Genomic DNA, 20,586 nt, shown 5'->3' with positions numbered 1-20,586 from the left:
CAGTGATGGCCAATACTATGAAGTGATTGGCATGCCTCATTAAGAAGCCTAACATAATCTTTTGTAGTTATTACTTTGTTCTATACATTCAAGGAGTACATATGGCATGACATATGATGTACGAGTTTCGATCTTCTGCTTTTAATAAGATGGCACATGTGAGAACAAACAAACACAATATGCCAGTGAGTATTGCACCAGTAGCTTACTTAATGTTATTCACCACCTACAGACAGGGTCTAAATATCTTTGGTCATACCATAACAGCTGTGCCTATACCACAATATGTTAAGTTTTCTATATTTGTTGTCTACTGTACCTAATCATGTACACTATTGTATTGTTTTTGTACCACATATGCACAGACATTCAATGTACACCTGTCCACATGTAGCAGTGATGTAGTAAAATGTGAAGTGAACTGAAGCTTAAAAAATGTAAGTAACTTTGTTTATGAAGTATAAGTAATGCGAGAGCTTGCAGACAATTAATGTATAAACTGATTTCACTATTTTGTGAATAAATTACAGGTGTTCGAAAATGATCCATCATTAAAACTGCTAGTTACATAGATAATAAACAGATTAAGCCCACTTGGAGCATATTTTCATCCTCAAAACACATCGAGGCTGTGGATACCCACAAAAATAAAATTTAAAAAGATTTCCAATATTGGTTTTGCCACTCTTGGTGTCACTACCAATCAGAACACCATTTATGGCTTTAAATTACTGAACAATGTGAGCTGGCTGCTAATTGATAAGTATCAGGTTCCAAATCAAAATGTTTGTGATTCAATCCTCAGTCAGTCATACCACATCCCCCCCCCCCACCTCTTGGAATGATCTGCCCTACAAAAAATGCCAAGCTGCACTGTTGTTTAGGGTTCATCTTACACTTTAGAACCTCTTATACCTGGATGGTCATTTCAAAGAGCACCTTGACATTCAAATACATCTTTACGTTAATGACAGCTTTAGTTAGTACAAATATCAGTGTGGAACAATTACTTATGTATGCTATACTTCTCACAGACTCTATGCTAAAATCACACAATATAGTTCTTTCACAGAATACTTTCTGGAAGCTACTCATATTTTACGGAAGTTTCAGGCAGGATAATTTTCATCAGTGTATATTACTATGAACTTTATGAAAATGATATTCATCAGTAATTACAGTTCGGAAGGGATCTTACAAGAATATAAATTAACAAATATGTCAGATATATGTGAATGATTTTCCTTTGGGTGGCTGTTCTCATATTTTTTAAATGAGTAACTCACAATACACAAAATATGAGTCTAACTACACCTCTTAAATCAGGAAATAAAACAAAGAATACAGAGTAATTCAACCTAAAAGCTTACTAGGAAAAAATTAAAGATTGGAGACAAGACCATTTACCTTACATTGGTATACGCAAAAACAAAACAGCATCTTTCCATCTGACAAAGAAATGCTGATGTCAATAAGCTCAGTGCATATTAAACCCTAAGAATTGCTCAATATTCAAAGGCAAAAATGCCCTTACAAGATGCTACTACCGTCCAAAAGTTAAGTACAACCAAGAAAACAGAAAGTGAAAGGAGAAAAAGTGAGCAATCTAAAATGGGCATCAAGATTTGAACTGCGCGGTCTGCATAGCGAAAGAATGCTCCCTGCTTAAGTCAGACATGTGATCAAAGATAATAGTAAGCAGTGTATTAAGCTTTGAATCAGTTGTGTTTGTATTTTCATTGTGAGCAGAGTGTAGTTCCATGGTCAACTTGACAACATAAGACTAGGGGTATCAACAGGACCTTTATCCTGTGGAGTACAATCCTCAGATGCTTTGAAATTGGGTCGGGTACAGAAAACATCTCAGCGGTGTTCAGAGTACTAAAAAATGTCATTTCAAGGCTTAGTGACAGTTCCAATACATAGAGAAAATTTGTTGTTTTCCAGTACAAGGTCAATCATGCGCATTGTATTTCTTCCCGTTTTGCCCTATACCAAATTAAAATAATGTGTAAGAGCACATAGTCTTGGCAGTCTAATAAAATATATCTCACAAAGCTTTCATCCAAAGCCTTCTTCAGAAAAGCAAACACATACACATTCACACAGACAAGCGCACCTCATGTACACATGACTATAATCTGCTGCTTTTGTCCAATGTGACAGCTGCATTCTCATCTGAGCAGCCAGAGATAATGGTTATGCATGTGTGTGGTATCTTTGCTTGTGTGAATGTGTGTACACATTTTCTTTTCTGAAGAAGGCTTTGGCTGACAGCTAAATGTGCTGTGCCTGTCTGCAACTCAATGTGTCGCCTTTGTGGTCAGTAGCAATCCAACATTTTTCTGATATTGTTGATATTCCAACCTGGATTCCAATTGTTTGATATATCACAAAGCTGCAGAGGAGATAATGAATATATAAAACTGTACTTGTGCATCATGACAATCATAATTATATATTTCAATTTAATGTCACTACTGATTCACAGTAAAACTTACCATGTTCCCTCAGAACTTCAGTCAGGAAATTTGAATCCAATGCCTGAGATATTAATGTCTGGATGTAAACTTCAAAGCTGTTGTAGTATTTGGCAGTTTCTGTTATTGACTGTTCAACCAGTGATCTGGAATAGTTATTTCATATTTTAATTTCAGATTCTACAAGAAAATCTAGCCCAAGTCACAGCATACACAGTTCACTGAATTCATGTTTTAGGAAAGGTTTTTCATGCTATATAGATTTAAATATAAAATTAGAGAGAACACAATGAACAGAATATGAGGATTGTGTCATACATAAGGCTTTTGTTAGAAAAGAATAATTTGTGTTTGCTCAAGACAGAACCATATTTCAGTTAAGTATATATTTGAAAGCAAATATGGCATAAAGTGAGCTTCAACCACAAGATGAATATCTCTCAGCTCAGATTTGAAATTCTGAGTTTTGCGGCTTATGTTTTGCTTTTCTGTGGGTAGTCATGTGAAACATGAAGCACCAGAATACTCCAAATATTTTGTGAACAATGGTTAAGGAAACGGCACCCAAAGTGCAAAACATCAAGTGAGTGGCTGCTACAGTTCCTTCTGACATACCTATGTTATTAACTAACAATCCATTTAGGCAGTGAATGTGGTTGAGTATTAGTGTTAGAATTTCCACAATCTTGAACAAAAGGTTACATAAAACTTTGTAAACTTAGCAGAAATAGTTAAAGGCACAAAAATGTTAAACAAGCTTCACACTGAGCTAGTTATAAACTTAAATTCATTTTAAATTGTACAATAACAACAAAAATAAACAGGGAGTAAAATAATTTGTCAGGAGAGTTGACAAAAAGTCTGGTAATAACAAGATTTAAGATGGAGTTTAAAGGTCAAGTTACTAGAAGGAATCGGAAGCAGGAAAAAGAGTACAATGTACAGTTGTTGGAGACAATGTTAGTTTCAGTTTCAAATCAGGGGATATCAAAGATGCGGGACTGTAATTAGACAAAACAATAAAGTAAATGTGTTAATTCAAGACCCAAAGAACTAATAATGGGTTCCAACTAATTGACAAAATGAAGGCTAAATTAAAATAGTCACAATATGTTATTTTTGTTGTGGTCTTCCGTCTGCAGACTGGTCTGATGCAGTTTCCATGCTACTCCATTTGAACCTGCTTAATGCAGAGCCTTGACCTCTCTCAACAATTTTTACCTTCCATACTTCCTCCCACTTCCAAATTCAAAATTCCTTGATGCCTCAAAATGTGTCCTATCAACTGATCCCTTATTTTAGTCACATTATGTCATAAATTTCTTTTTTCCTTGATTCAGTTGTGTGGATCCTCATTTGTATTTGATCTTCCCATCCAAGTTTCAACATTCTTCTATAGAACTACATTTCTAAAATTTCTATTCTCTTCCTGTATGAACTGTTTGTTGCCCATGTGTCTGTTCCATATAAGATCACACTCCAGACAAAAACCTTCAGAAAAGACTTCCTAACATTTACATTTATATTCAATGTTAACAAATTCCTCTTTTTCAGAAACGTTTTTCTCACTATATTCAGTCTGCATTTCACACCCAGTGTACGTCGGCATTGTCAGTTATTTTCCTGCTGAAATATTAGAATTCATCTACTACCTATTGTGTCCCATTTTCTAATTTAATTCCTTCAGCATTGGCTGTTTTAATCTGACTGCATTCCATTACCTTTGCTGTACTTTTGTTGATAATCATCTTATAGGCTATTTTCCAGACACTATCCATTCTGTTCAACTGCTCTTTCAAGTCCTTTGCTGTTTCGTGTCACTACTTTGCAATCATAATTTATTAATGTGATGATTTAGTAGTATTCACACCTGCAAGCAACTGGCTTCTTTGGAACTGAAATTATTACATTCTTCAATGAAAGAAGGGACAGGGTGAAACCCAGTGCCGGCTCATAGCCTACTCCTTGCGAATAGCACCATGGAGGCCACCAAGTTTAACATCCCCATCCAACAGACGGATCACCATCAACAGTGTCAAATGCCCTCACTTCATGAGATGCTGTAGAGAGGTTTGGTATTTAAACCAGGACATTAGCAGAAAATCTAGTGATCAGGTATTTTACGCCACAACCTCTCTTCCCCTTGCTGGCCAAGTACTGCCAGTGAAAAATTTTTCCACCATCACAATTTGAACTGGCTTGTCACCAGGTGGAGCACCCCCGCAGAAGCATGCGTCAATGACCTCGGCCATCAAGACACACAAAACCTGGAGGGGAGGGGGGGGTGGGGGGGGGGGGTGAGGTGTGTGTATCTTGCCTATCTCATAGTACACTAGGTGGAATAGTTTTGTAACTGCTGTCTCACCTAAGAGTCACAATTCTGAGGGAATGATGCCTGCTCCCAGGGACTTGTTTCCACTTAGGTCTGTCAGTGCTCTGTCAAATTCTCCTTGCAGTAGTATTATCTCGTACCTCATCTCCACTTATTTCTTCTTCTTTTTCTATAACATTGGCAAGTTTGTTTCCCTAATATGGACTCTCTACATTATGCTGTAGCAGCTCACATGACCACCAGCAGGCAGTGAGCACCCACGGGCAGGGTGGGCAAATAGCTGATTTGAATGACTTGAGGTGTCCAGACTGTAGTGTAAGTGACCACACTACAGCACACGGCAGTGGACAGGCATGGCCAAGTGGCTAGCATATGCACAGGAAGTGTACAATAGTGCCACCTCATAGTTAGTCTACCCAATCTGCACCTGGCCACAAGCACACTGATGTGCGGCCAGCAGTGCAGTGACGGACTGTATATATTCCTTTCCACTTTCAGCCTTCCCTTCTTTGCTGATTAGTGACTTGCTATCTTGGCTCTCGATGTTCATACAGTTGCTTTTCTTTTCTCCAAATATGTCTCAAATTTCTCTACAGGTGACATCTGTTTCCTGTAGTTATGAATGCTTCTACACCCTTGCATTTACTGTCTAGTCATTTCTGTTTAAGCATTTTGCACTTTCTGTCAATCACATTTTTAGACATCTGTCTTCACTTTCACCTGCTTCATTTGCTGCATTTTTATATGTTCTCCTCCTGTCAGCTGAATTCAGTTTCTCTGTGTAACGGAGTGACTTCTACTTGGCTTTGTCTTTTTACTTACAGAATCCTCTGCTGTCTTTCCTACTTTTTCTAACTATCCATCCACCTTCTATTGTATTACTTTCCCCTGTTCTTCTAACACTGCTTGGACATCTACATTCACTTTCACCTGCTTTATTTGCTTCATTTTTATATTTTTTTCCTTCTATCAATTAAATTAAATTTCACTCTGTTATCCACTTGACCTTCCCTATCTCATCTCTAAATACTCATTCATTTTCTATTGTATTCATTTCCCCCGTTTCCTCTTACATTGCTTGATGACCCCTCTGAAAGTCTCCACAACCTTTGCTTCTTTCAATTCATCCAAGTCCCATCTACTTAATTTACTATCTTTCAGCAATTCCTTTAGTCTTATTGCTTGGTCTTAATTTGTCCAATCTCAGTAGATTATGGACCAGGTCTAAAGTATCCACTACAACCATCACTGAACTTCCATATGCAGATAATAATGTAATTCTTGCCAACACTGAAGAAGATCTACAAGAAATCCTAAATGCATCTGATGAAGTATGCATGAGCATCATGCTAAGCCTTAATGTTCAGAAGATGCAGGTCCTACATCAACCTGAATCAAACTCTTATCACTGTACACCCAACAATCACAGTAAGGCAAAGTCCTGCAAAACATCGAACACTTTCCACACCTTGGCAGCCACCTTTCAGCAAATGTAAATATTGTTGCTGAAATCAAACACCATCTCCAATGTACCAGTACAGCTTTTGGTCATCTTCAGGTACACGTACATCTTTGATACCCATAACATCAACATTAAAACCAAAGTATATATTTCAGGAAACATACCATATATGCTGCTGAGAAGGATACTAAGGGTGAAATAGCAAGATCAGTGCACTAACATCAGTGTTCTGGAAGAAGCGAACACTACTAGCATTGAAGACATCATCATCGAGCATCAACTCCATTGGATAGGCAACTTAGTTTGTACCTCTGAATCCTGTGTACCAAAACAAATAATGTATTCCCTGCTAAAGAATGCTCCATGAAAACTAGGAAGATCACAAAAATGGTACAAAGATGTATTAAAGGACAACATGAAAAGACGTCAAACTGAAACTGGTAACTGGAAAACTACTGTACTTAATCTTTCAGTATGGCATTGTAATGTTTGGGAAGGAATTCAGTGCTTCAAACAACTGAGGCAGAAAACAGAAACTAACAAGCGTAATGCTAGGAAACAATGGGAGTTCCTGAAGATAAGTAATACTATGCATCCAGCAGAACAAATGTGCGTCAACAATGTGGAAAAATCTGTATCTCCAGGATTGGTTACTACACTCACTTAAGATCCCGTAGAATGTGAGTTCTGAAGAACATAATCATATTCATTAGTGAGAGAGAGGCCATCATTAGTCTCAATCTGTAGATAACCAATAAATTATGGTCAGAATTCACATATGCCCCAGGAAATGTCTGACAATTTAAATCCTGGTCTGAAATTTTCTGTCTTACCATTATGTAATCAATGTGGAACCTCATAAATTTGGTCAACACAGTTCAGAGGGGTAACAGTGATCTGGTGATACAAATGGGTTAAAACAACAGTCTAGAATGCAATAATATTTTATTAATGACCTGTTTTGATTTCTTGTAGAAGCCATCTTCAAAAAAATGACCACCATCTGGCTGCTGCTGACAGCTCTTCAGATACTTAAGTGGCAACACAATCATAGCAGTTTACAATTATGTTACCATGTGATCATCCAAGAAGCCACCAGCAGCAGATAGTCCTCATTTTCTGAAGATGACTTCTGCATGAAGTCAAAGCTGCTCATTATTAAGATATTTTTGTGATCTAGACTGTTATTTTAACCCAATCTATGACCTTCCAGTATACTCAGGTCTCTTCCCCACATAAAACCTTCTTTCATGATTCTTAAACCAGATGTTAGCCGGCCAGTGTGGCCGAGCGGTTCTACGTGCTTCAGTCCGGAACCGCGTGACCGCTACGGTCGCAGGTTTGAATCCTGCCTTGGGCATGGATGTGTGTGTGATGTCCTTAGGTTAGTTAGGTTTAAGTAGTTCTAAGTTCTAGGGGACTGATGACCTCAGATGTTAAGTCCCATAGTGCTCAGAGCCATTTGAACCATTTGAACCAGGTGTTAGCTATGATTAAATTATTCTCTGTGCAATGTTCTACCAAATGACCTCCTGTTCCACTCCTTTCTCCCAATCAATGTCCTGCTATTGTTTTTCCTTCCCTTGGTTTTCCTACTACCGCATTCCAGTCACCCAACACAATTAAATTGTTGTCACCCTAAATTATATGAATAATTTCCTTTATCTCAGCAAGCATTATTTCAATTTCTTCATCATCTGCAGAGCTAGTTAGTTTATAAACATAAACTACTTTAGTGAGTGTTGGCTTCATGTCTATTTGGCTACAATAATCTGTAAATTGTGTTGTTCAAAGTAACTTACTTGCGTTCCTACTTTCTTATTCATTATTAGGCCTACTCCTGCAATATCCCTGTTTAATTTGATAAACCTGTACTGACATGATCAATAGTCCCATTTTTCCTGCCACCACACATGGTTCTCACAAGATGTAAATGAACTGAAAGATTAAGGAACAATTAAGTTTGGAAAATAAAAAGTGAGAGCAAAAATAGGCATTTGGAGCAAAGAGAAAGTGAATAAAAAGAATATATTTTCAAAAAGTAGAAGAAACTGATTGAGAAAAGGATAGAGAATATAGAAAATCAACAGCGAATGGATGAAAATAAAGTTATGGTACAGAATGGACATGTAAGAGCATGGCTCTGTAAGAGCATGGTGTTATTTAAGATTAGAAAGACACCATTAGTGAGCCAATTGCCAACTCTTAGAGCTCACAAGTGGTGGTGTAGTCAAGTTCAATCCTAATATGCTAATAATTAAAACATGGACACAATTCATGGACACAATTTGGTTTTATAAACAGTACTCTACAGCATCAGCCCCTTACTTAGCTTGCATTTATCGCAAACCTCTCATCCAGCACAAAGTCTCAAGGGATTGGAAAAAAGTGCATGTAACTTTTGTACACTGTGTTCAAGTGCAGAGATATGTATACAGGCAGAATACGGCACTGCAGTCGGCAATGCCTACATAAGACAACAAGTGTCTGGTACAGTTGTTAGATCGGTTACTGCTGCTGCAATGGCTGGTTATCAAGATTTCAGTGACATGGTGATATAGTCGGCGCACAAGTGATATGACACAGCATCTCCAAGGTAGCAAGAAACTGGGGATTTTACCATATGGCCATTTCACGAGTGTACTGTGAATATCAGGAATCCAGTAAAACATCACATGTCCGACATGGCTGCGGCCAGAAAAAGATGCTGCAAGAACTGAACCAATGATGACTGAAGAGAATCATTCAACTTGACAGAAGTGCACCCTTCCGCAAATTGCTGCAGATTTCAATGTTGGGCCATCAACAAGTGGCAGGGTGTGAACCATTGAACGAAACATTATCAATATGGGCTTTCGGAGCCAAAGGTCCACTCGAGTACCCTTGATTAATGCACGACACAAAGCTTTATGCCTCACCTGGACCCATCAACACCAACATTGGACTGTTGATGACTGATCAGATGAGTCCCATTTTGAATTGTATCGAGTGGATGGATGTGCGCAGGTATGGAGATAACCTCATGAATCCATGGACCCTGCATGTCAGTAGGGGACTGTTCAAGCTGGTGGAGGCTCTGTAATGGTGTGAGGCACGTGCAGTTGGAGTGATATGGGACCCCTGATACATATAGATATGACACTGACAGGTGACATGGGTATAAGCATCCTGTCTGATCACCTGAATCCATTCATGTCCACTGTGCATTTTGATGGGCTTGGGCAATTCCAGCAAGACAATGCAGCACCCCACACATCCATAATTGCTACAGACTGGCTCCAAGAAAATTCTTCAGAGTTTAAACACTTCCGCTGGCCACCAAACTCCCCAGACATGAACATTATTGAGCATATCCAGGATGCCTTGCAAGGTACTGTTCAGAAGAGATCTCCACCCCTCGCTCTGCAGCATTCATGGTGTCAATTAGCTCCAGTACCACGTCAGACATTTGTCAAGTTCATGCCATACCGTATTGCGGCACTTCTGCATGCGCGTGTGGGCTCTACATGATATTATGCAGGTATACCAGTTTTTTGGATTCTTCAGTGTATACAAGAAGGGTAAAAGAACAGACTCGCAAAACCACATACCAAAGTCCTTAACACTGATTTGCTGCAGAATTCTAGAACATATTCTCAGTCTGAATATAATAAATTTCCTAGACACCAAAAAGCTTATTCCAATGAAACCATCACTCGTATGAAACTCAGCATATCATTTTCTCACATGATATATACACACTATGGATGAAGAGCAACAGGCAGTTTCCATATTTCTAGATTTCCGAAAAGCATTTGACATGGTACGACACTGAAGACTGTTAGCAAAGGTACAAGCATACGGAATAATTTCCTAAATATGTGAGTGACTCAAAGACCTCTTAATTAATAGAACTCAATACGTTGTCCTCAATGGTGAGTATTCATCAAAGATAAGGGTATCATCGAGAATGGACAGCGACATGTGATAGGACCACTATTATTTTCTATATAGATAAGTGATCTGGCAGACAGGCAGTTGTTTGCTGATTGAGATAAACTTACGCTGCAGTCTTCTTCTTCTTTGGCGTGTTTATTTATGTATAAAATCTGACCCAGGAATTTTCCCTTGTGGAGGATTGTGTGTATAAGATCGTGTGTGAATTTAAAAGTTCTAAATTCACATATTTTAGTGTTCGTGTTGCCTCTGTATAACCTTTCATTGATTGTATCAAACCCATTTGTATTGTGATACATTGGGAAATTTCAAACATTCGCAAATGCCGCGATAAACTAGTACTGTTATCGTCAATTGTAGGCGTAAACTAAACTGTACTCTTTTAAAGTTTTTGAGAATAGTAGGCCTATCCTCATTAAAAAAAAAATTCTCTAATTTCATTTTACATTTATGTGAGAAATAGGTTAGTTTGAGAATTTTTGGACACTTATGAAACTACATTTTCATGAATTACCGGCACGAGTGTATTGGATATGTAATTTATTTCGTAGTAAATCAGTGTTTTCAGTTCACAGTTCAGCCAAAGGATATATCACTCCTGAATTTCATTGTACATCAATGCAATTAAATGTGAATTTTTGAGAATTTTCAGACACTACCATTGTCCTTTGCGTAATCTATGAGAATCAGTAGCAAATCAGTGTTTGTGATTTAGTTACTGTAGCAGATTTTCTAGCTAATATATTGTGTTACATCTAGTTTTCCTTTAAAGAGAAGTAGCCCTATATATTATATGCAATAATCATAAATTAACTTTATTTTCGGGTTTGCTAATTGCTGTGTTGTCCAAACAAGACACAACCAGGCTAAAAGCGCCACAGGCGCAAAAATGCGAGCTGGTGCCAGTGCAATAGAGACTCGCAACTTGTGTGAGTTCCACCAGTGCCATGGGTGGCGTTGAGAGTGAAAATATCTACTTCACTTTGGCCAATTGCCAGCAGAGTGCAATCCGCTAATGACTGGACGACATCAGACAGAAGCCTACTCGGACAATAGAAAAGCAGCTCTTGCCCTCTTGGTTATAGATCATCATCCAGGGCTAACTTAGACAGGGAACATTGTTTAGTTAACACTTAGAAGTGAACAGAAAGTTATTGTAAATTGCATTTGCTATGTGCAGTGAAGTTTACCTACAATTATTTGCACTTAGCCACTGAGGGCCTTTTCTGTGTTACATTACAAGTAGTGTTGCAGAATTTGCATTTCAACTAGTCACAAAGATAAGCAAACCTTTTTAACTCATTTGTGTGACTCAGTTGCTAATTTGTTGGAGTGTTGTAGAACCTTCGTTCTCCTATCCTGTTACCTGACACTGGGGTATAGGTGTGTAATAGTCGAGGGAGAAACTGTCTTAGTGATATACTGTACCAGAAGCCATTTCACGAACCCACAAGCTCAGCCTACCGTAACTACAGTGGCAACTCCAGCTGCACAGCAGTAGCAATGAGGCCTTTAGAAAATTGGCAAAGAGGGTTTACAAATCTGACGATGAGGTGGTGGCTTCCCAAGCCTGAAGCAGCATCACTTTTGCTTTGAATTTAAAGTGTTATTATTTGCTTTGTTTCTCCTAATCCAACACTGCAAATTAGTGACATTTTTTGTTCCAGTTGTGGGAGCACATCAAGTACATCACACCTTTTACTTTTGTGTCATTGCTATTGTCTAACTAGTTACGATATCAACCCCACCCACTACCCAACTACAATTTATAATTCATTATCCCGTGACGCAACCATAACCTATGTCTGCACCGACTCCGACTCCAAATCCACAGGCTCTGCCGATTGCATCTGTTCCTACCAAACACATTATGTAATGTGGATGTCCAATCACCACAGGATCTTAATAAATTCCTTCATTTTCAGACGCAGTGCTTCAGAAGCTGACTGAAATCATGATACAATTCATCACACATCTAGCCGCAGCTCAAACAGTAAGCAGCCACACCTTCAGCTTCCGTGCCACAGTCACTGCCACTGTATCGTGCGTTCGACAAAAATACAGAAGACTGTATGGAGTATACTGCACAATACAGTGTCCACCTAGCAGCCCACCAAATTGTCAGGTACTGTGACACAGGCTTACTTCCTCTCCATCGTTTGTGTATCAATGCATAGGACTCTTGCAAAACTCTTCTCTGTATCACGGCCTGAAGTTGTCCCCTTTGAGACATTAGTCAGTGCATTAAATAAATACTATGTAGACTATAACAACATTGTGGCTGCCAGTTTTAAGATTTTTCATTTAAAGAAGCAGCCAGGGGGTGACTGAGTTACAAGGTTTAACAAGGAAATGCAAGTACCGCTGTGTATGTGGACAATACAGCAGTGACTATATGATCAGGGATGCAATCACACAGAATGTGTCAGACAATAGGATCAGGTTCTGAAATATTCTGATCCTACTCTTGAGCAGGTATTGCAGATCACTGATTACCAAGACTCTTATGAGTTTGCTGCACACAGTTTTCAGCAGTTTGGTGACATTTGTGCTGCAGAATGGAAAGGCAGAAACAGTTCTAGTGCTACGCTGTCTCATAAACAGCCACACCTAATGGCACACAAATGCCGTAACACATCAACATCTTAAGCACAAGCCACACTTTGCTCACCAACAGTGTGGTACAAAATCTTACCCCTGATGCTATATGACACGTAAATGTGAACATTGCCCATCATGTCAAACCACTTGCTACTCCTGCCACTGAACTGGACATGTACAAAGTGTTTGCTCAAAAAGACAGATGTCCCCATGTCACAACATGAAAAAATTGCACCCTGCTATCCAAGTGCATGGTATAACTTGCTCCCACAGAACAGTCGTGTGCAGTTATTCACAACACTATTTCCCCTGTTCAACATCTCTCTAATAAATTGTATGTACCTTTAGTGATTGCCAGGCATACAGTAAAACTTCAGTTAGATACAGGTGCATGAATTTCCTTGTTAAACTATGAAACTTATGAACTGTTAGGCAAACTGTGTCAATCTACAAATACACTTACAGCGTACAATGGCCAGAACATTCCAGTGATGGGAACACTTACCATTGCGGCCATGTATCAGAATCTGCAACAGACAGTTTCCTTTCAAGTGTTACAAAGTAGACAATCAGTTATTATTTTTTGTCTTGACTTGCTTAGACTAAACACTGTGTGCTAGCTGCATTTCATTTCAATTCAAGTGACAGTGTTGCTAAGCTCTGTGACAAATTTCAAGAACTGTTTGCTCCTGCCACAGGCAAAGCCAATAACTTTGTAGTGCACCTTATGCTTAAAGACAATGTGCAGCCACACTTTTTCAAAGGATAAGCAGTGCCTATTGCACATCGTGAGCAGGTTGCAAAGGAATGGCTCACTTGCAAGAAAATGGCATAACTGCACCAATCTCTGCAAGTCAGTGGTCTTCCCCAGTTGTTTACGTTCACAAACCATAAGGAAAAATTAGGATTTGTGCTGATTTCAAAGCCACTGCCAATCCTCAGACAGTTGTGCATACTTATCCACTGCCTTGCCCTGCTGAACCAATGGATCGCTTAGGTGCACATTGCTATTTTTCAAAAATTGACCTTCACCATATCTACTTTCAGATTCCTCTTGATGAATCTTTGCAAAATCCATTTGTCATCAATACACATTTAGGACTTTTCGAGTTCCTTTTTTTTGCCTTTTGGTAGTGCATCAACACCTGCATTTTCCAATGCTACCAAGAACAGCTGACTACTTCTGTGCCTTCATGTAAAAATTACCTGGACAATATTGTAGTTGCTGGCCGCACAGCAGAAGAACTTTTTGCCAACTTGTGCACTTTATTTCAAGTTTTGTCTGAGGCTGGACTCAAGTGTAATAAAGAAGTGTGTGTCTTTTTCCAAATTCGAATTGAATATTTAGGTCATGTTATCAATTCTCGCAGTGTTCATCCAACACAGGCACATTTGCAAGCAATATGTGATCAAAAACTGCCTCCGAATGTCAAAGAATTGCAATCTGTCTTAGGGAAGCTCAATTATTACTTTCACTTCATCCCTAACACAGCACATATAGCGGCTCCCTTGCACTGCCTTCACTGCGAACATGTTCCTTTCGTTTGGTCCCAAGATTATGACACAGCCTTTCAGAAACTGAAAGTGTCTTTGCTCAATGAGTGTCTTTGCTCAATGATCAATGTTTGGCTCATTTCAGTCCAAACAAATCTGTCACAGACAATGCGTCCTAAAAAATTGCTGCTGTTTTGTCATACCAGATTGGTTTGTCAGACAGACCGATTACCATTGTTTCCAAGCTTCTGAACAAAGCTCAGCATAACTATTCCCAAATAGAAAAGGAAAAAGGAAGCTCTCACTATCATCTTTGGTGTGATTAAATTTCACCAGTGCTTATATGGACAAAAATTCTATTTGGTCATAGACCATAAGTCTTTGCAGTCACTCTTCAATCTGGTCAAACCAATTCCTATTTTTACTGCTCAGAAATTGCAACACTGGGCTCTTCTTCTCTCCCACTACCAGTGCAAGATCATTTATCGGCCCACTTCTAAGCACGCAAATGCAGACACTCTCTCACATCTATCTCATGGGCCTGATGCTGACTTCGACACTTGTGAAGCAGCACGCTTCCAAACTGATGCACAAGAAACTGACACTGTCGAACAGTTTCCCCTGGATTATTGCAAAGTAGCACAAACCACTTCTTCTCCGATACATTCATACCAGATGGCTTTCTTTTATCAAGCACATTGTAAGCTCCATTGTTAATTGATATTTTGCACATCCACATGATCTTTCCGTTGTCCTTCATGTCATTTTGCTTCACACAGAGTCAGGAAATTCACGTGTGGTGATACCAAAGGTGCTTCAACGACACGTGCACTCGGCTTATTGCATCAAGGTCATTGGGGTGTTGTCCAAACAAACAATTAGCACACAGACATTGCAAGTGGTTTGGCATGGACGCGCAAATAGAAAGGAGGTCTGAACTGTGTCAAGTAAGTGTGAAACATCAGACTGCCCCTTCACAATGCTCTTTTGAGTGGCCCAAGGCAGAAGCGCTTGGCGGTGTGTGCACATAGACTTTGCTGGCCCTTACTGGAACACACGCTGGTTAATAATTGTTGATGCATATTGTAAATTCCCCTTTGTTGTTCCCATGTCATCAACATCTTGTTCCACTTTGCAAGCACTTTAGTCCATATTCTGCATCGAAGGTCTGCCTGAATTTCTTGTCATGGACAACGGACCACTATTTGTCTCCGCAGAATTTGAAGACTTCTGTACAGTGAACAGCATACACCATCTCACATCAGCACCATTACACCACAATCAGATGGTGAGGATCAATTTTTTGTTCACACGTTCAAATAGCAAATGGACAAACTTAGCTTGCATCATCCACGCAAACAAGCCTTGCTTTGCTTTGTGTCCACTTATCACTCCCAGTTCCACAACAGCCCTTTGCGCACAGAATTGCTACTTGGGTGATGCCATCGCATGCTCTTCCATTTGCTCCACCCTCACGGCGGTCACCACCTACAGATAGCAGTCAGCCAGCATACAAGATTAGCCAACCTGTGTTTTACAGACTGTGATACCTGTACCAGAGGTACCTCAAGTACTATCCTCTCCTGTGATTTCTGTCTCTTTTGCAGAAAGTACAGGATCTCATTACTCATCCTCTTGATTGCGAGTGGCATCCTGTACAGTGTGTTTGGGGCTAGGGAGGACTCGGTGCACTGTACTGATCCCCCTAACGAACAAGTTTGAAGTGCTGTCTTTCACTGAAACAGAAACTGTGCCATTGGGACTCATTTAACCTGTTTTGTCTCGTGACAGGAGGAGGCAAACACAAAAGGGCAGGAGTCTATAAATCGTCCGCAGTTTGAATGTATGGCGAACGATGGTACCCCTTAGGGAAATGACAGCAAGGGACATGAAAGTAGACCAGGTGCACACAGTGTGTATGCCTGGGGGCCTCATTCAACTTGTAGAAGAGGCTATTCTGGCAGCCACTGAGGGAACAGTGTGCAAACGCTTGCAGATTGTGGCGCACATTGGAAGAAATGATGCCTGTCGTCTGGGGTCTGAGGACATTCTTTGGTCGCACCAGCAACTGGCAGAGAAGGTTAAGAAGACCAGCCTTGTGTATGGGCTTTCAACAAAGCTTACAATTTGCAGCACTGTCCCTAGAACTTGTCATAGCCCTTTGGTTCTGAGTCAAGTAGAAGGATTGGACCACAGACCTTGAAGGTTCTGTGACAAGCTAGGCTGAGACTTCCTGGCCTTGCACCATAGGGTTGAAAACTGTAGAGTTGCCCTAAACAGGTCAGGTGTGCACTGCACATCACAGGCTGCTACTATGGTAGCTGACTGTGTGTGGGGTGCACAAGAGGGTATTTTTAGATTAGACAACTCTTCATCCAATCCAGATAACGATAGCTGTAGGAAACCCAGAAGTGTCAGTGTAAGATTGAAAGAAATACCTCCCATAGGCGACAGTATTGAAATCCTAATGGTAAACTGCTGAAGCATTCACAACAAAGTGCCTGAGTTTAAAGGGCTCATGAAACGAAGTGATGCTCACTTAATATTAGGTACAGAAAGCTGGTTGAAAGCTGAAATTGATGGAAGCGAGGTTTTTGAGGAAAATAGAAGTGTATATTGAAAGGATGGGCAATGGAAGTGGTGTATTGGCCACAGTAGACAAGAAACACAAATCTATCGAGATAAAAATTTAAGGTGCATGTGAGATTGTTTGGGCAAGACTCAGTATCAGGGGTGGGCATAAAACAACTGGATCCCTCTGACATCCACCAGACTCACCTCCTGATGTAACCGATCCTGTGAAACTTTACTAAATGCCTTCCCTGAAAACTACCTAGAACAGATAGTTAGTAATCCCACTCATTATGGAAATATAGTGTATCTAATGGCAACAAATAGACCTGAACTCTTTGAGACTTTCAACATCGAAACTGGCATCAGTGACCATGATGTGGTTATGGCAACAATGATTAGCAAAGTACAAAGGACAACTAAAACCAGCAGAAAGATATATATGTTCAGTAAACTACATAAAAAATCAGTATTGTCATGTCTCAATCAGGAACTTGAAACTTTCAGCACAGGTCAGTAGCACACAGAGGAACTCTGGCTCAAGTTTAAAAGAATTGTTGACCACACACTGGATAGATATGTACCCATCAGAACACCATAATGGGAGGGAACCTCCATGGTATACAGTCACTGTAAAGAAACTGCTAAAGAAACAGAGAGTATGGCGTAATATGTGTAAAACAAAGCTCATGGCTATCAATAGAGAGATGCTGAATGAAATACATTTGGCTGTCAAGAGAGCAATGCGTGATGCCTTCAATGACTACCATTGCAGAACATCAAATGACATTTCACAAATTCCAAAGAAACTCTGGTCATATGTAAACACTGTTAGTGGCACGAAAGTTAGTGAATGATACAGGAACTGAAACTGGGGGTAGCAAAGCAAAAGCTGAAATTTTTCATTCAGTTTTCAAATGTTCCTTTACAAAGGAGAACCTAGGATAACTGCACCAATTTAATCCTAATACCACTGAAAAGATGAATGAAATAGGTATTAGTGTCAGTGGTGTTGAGAAACAGCTGAAATCACTGAAACTGAACAAATATCCAGGCCATGCAGGAATCCCTGTCAGATTCTAAACAGAATTTCCAGTTGAGTTAACCCTATTTACCAACTACAGTCTATCATAGATCCCTCAAACAAAAAACCATGCCCACTTCTTGGAAAAAGGCACAGGTCATACGCATCTACAAGAAGGGTAGTAGAAGTGATCCACAAAACTACTGTCCAATATCATTAACATCAATTTGTTGTAGAATTTTAGAACATATTCTGAGCTCAAACATGATGAGGTATGTTGAACAGGATGAGCTCCTCAATGCCAACCAGCATGGATTTCAAAAACATTGATCATGTGAAACCCAACTTGCACTTTTCTCATGACATAATGAAAGCTTTGGATCACGGCAATCAGGTAGGTGCAATATTTCTTAGTCTCAAAAAGTTATTTGACTTAGTGCCACACTTACACTTATTGTCAAAAGTATGATCATTTGGGGTATCAAGTGAAATTTGTGACTGGATTTAGGACTCCTTAGTACGAAGGACACAGCATGTAATATTGGATGGAGAGTCATCATCAGATGTAGAAGTAACTTTGGGTGTGCATCAGAGAGGTGTGTTGGGATCCTAGCTGTTCATGTTGTATATTAATGACCTTGCAGACAGTATTAATAGTAAAATCAGGCTTTTTGCAGATGGTGCAGTTATCTAGAATGAAGTACTATCTGAAAGAAGCTCCATAAATATACAGTCAGATCTTGATAAGATTTCAACGTGGTGCAGAGGTTGGCAACTTCCTCTAAATGTTCCTAAATGTAAAACTTTGCACTTCACAAAATGTAGTATCCTTTGACTATAATATAAATAAGTCACTGTTGGAATCGGCCAACTCATACAAATACCTGGGTGTAACACTTTGTAGGGATATGAAATGAAATGATCACATAGGTTCAGTCATGGGAAAGCAACTGGTAGACTTTGGCTTATTAGTAGAATACTGGTGAAGTGCAATCAGTCTACAAAGGAGGTTTCTTACAAATCACTTGTGTGACCGGGTCTGCCACACACCGCACTGTGGCTTGAGGAGTATGGATGCAGATGTAGATGTATTCTTTATGCTATTATCCTAGAATCATTTCTATCTACTTCTTTTACCTTTTTCCTAACTTTTGTCAGAATAGCTCCTACCAAGGCCTGGAAGCTAGAGAAGATCTTTTGCTTAGTTTATGTGTATTTACCTACTGACACCCTATAAACAGATGTTTCATACAGCATGTAATATGTCATATCTTACTGATTTAAACAATTAAACATTTTATCTTCCACTGAGTAAAAGTAACATATTAAAACGAACTTAAGATGAGACAATTTTTACAAACAAAAAACATATGCTACTCACTGATGGTCATCACATATGCTGTTCTTCTGCAACTCAACAACTGTTTCAAAATTATTTTGCACTACAAATCGCACAGCAACTTGTTGGTAGATGTGCCTGTTTTGTGGACTCCAGCTTGTATACTGCAGTAAAAAAAGAAAAAAAGGAAATGATTCATCCTTCTGCACTTGCAAAAATACTGTCTGCTCAGTTAATAATGGTACTTCAGTTATGAAAAGTAACACAAACAAACAAGCAAAATTTACAGACCCAAACTGCTTCTGATCTGATGCTGTTTTTCCATGTATATTAAAGCCAAGTTGTAATGTATATCTACTTTGTAGTGTGAATTCAAACAACATTTAACACTAATCATTAAACTGATACCGAAAGAGGTCATGTTTTCTTTATAGTTGCAGGCAACAATTTAGACTGACAGTTTAATCCTAAAATTCACTTAATGTATGTAATTTCATATTTCTAAATGAATACATAGAATAAATTATTCCAAATTATACATCGTCACCATAAGAAATGCATACCATTTAAATAATCTTTCTCAAATATTAGATATTTTGAATTTCAAGCTTTGGGTTCCAAATTCTCAGAGCAGGGAGGAGGAACAAGCACTAAGAAAATTAACTACCATCACACACACACACACACACACACACACACACACACACACGGATGTAAAGGAAGGGAACAAAACTAGCTTTTCGACTTATCTGACAGCTTCAAAGACATTTAAATCAAAATATATTGACATATTCACACTTTTTTACTTGATACTATTATTACCCACATCATGTAATATTATGCATCATGCAAAATAAAGTAAGATGATGATGTGTCATATGACACAACACATGCCATCATGTTGTCCAATAGCGCATTTGTCATGTAACGCAATATGACATAATGTGGCATTAAAGTTTAGGATGCATGCATCTCCCTGCGATACTTCCTATTACAGATGCACCCCCTTTCTCAGAAACCTCCTATTGTAGATGCACCCCACTCTGTAGAAACACATAAATTTGTGTCTATTTGTTCTTACACTCACCATATATGTACCAGGTTGTGGGTCTAAAATGGCTCACTGTGCTGAAGAAGTAGGGTTAAATCACAAAAGGGTGCAAATATGTACAAATGTTTTGGTTTAAATGTCTTTGAAGCTGCCACATAAGTCAGAAAGCTATTTCCCTTCTTTTAGATTCCTAACTCTGCGCAAGACATATTCCCCATTTTTTGTCCTATGAAAAGAGCATTTTTCATTCCGGTTCTCAACTTTTACTCTACCATAGTTTTGATATTAGACTGCCA

At 39.1% G+C, this 20,586-nt stretch overlaps 1 protein-coding gene across 4 annotated transcripts in view; it reads right to left on the bottom strand.

Moving 5' to 3' along the window:
- LOC124789325 overlaps nt 1-20,586 on the bottom strand; it is a 133,344-nt gene that overhangs the window by 31,658 nt on the left and 81,100 nt on the right. For 2 of the 4 annotated variants that reach the window (XM_047256641.1, XM_047256642.1), the window contains 2 exons: nt 19,282-19,403; nt 2,502-2,626 (listed from right to left, as the gene is read on the bottom strand). In XM_047256641.1, coding sequence (XP_047112597.1) covers nt 2,502-2,626; nt 19,282-19,403 — 247 coding nt within the window. Of the gene's footprint in view, nt 1-2,501; nt 2,627-19,281; nt 19,404-20,586 lie in introns of those variants that run through there. The other 2 variants (XR_007016113.1, XR_007016114.1) reach the window with 1 other exon arrangement.

Source organism: Schistocerca piceifrons, chromosome 3 (assembly GCF_021461385.2).
Source record: "Schistocerca piceifrons isolate TAMUIC-IGC-003096 chromosome 3, iqSchPice1.1, whole genome shotgun sequence".
Taxonomy (NCBI): Eukaryota; Metazoa; Arthropoda; class Insecta; order Orthoptera; family Acrididae; genus Schistocerca; species Schistocerca piceifrons.
This window is presented reverse-complemented; position numbering and strand designations above follow the sequence as displayed.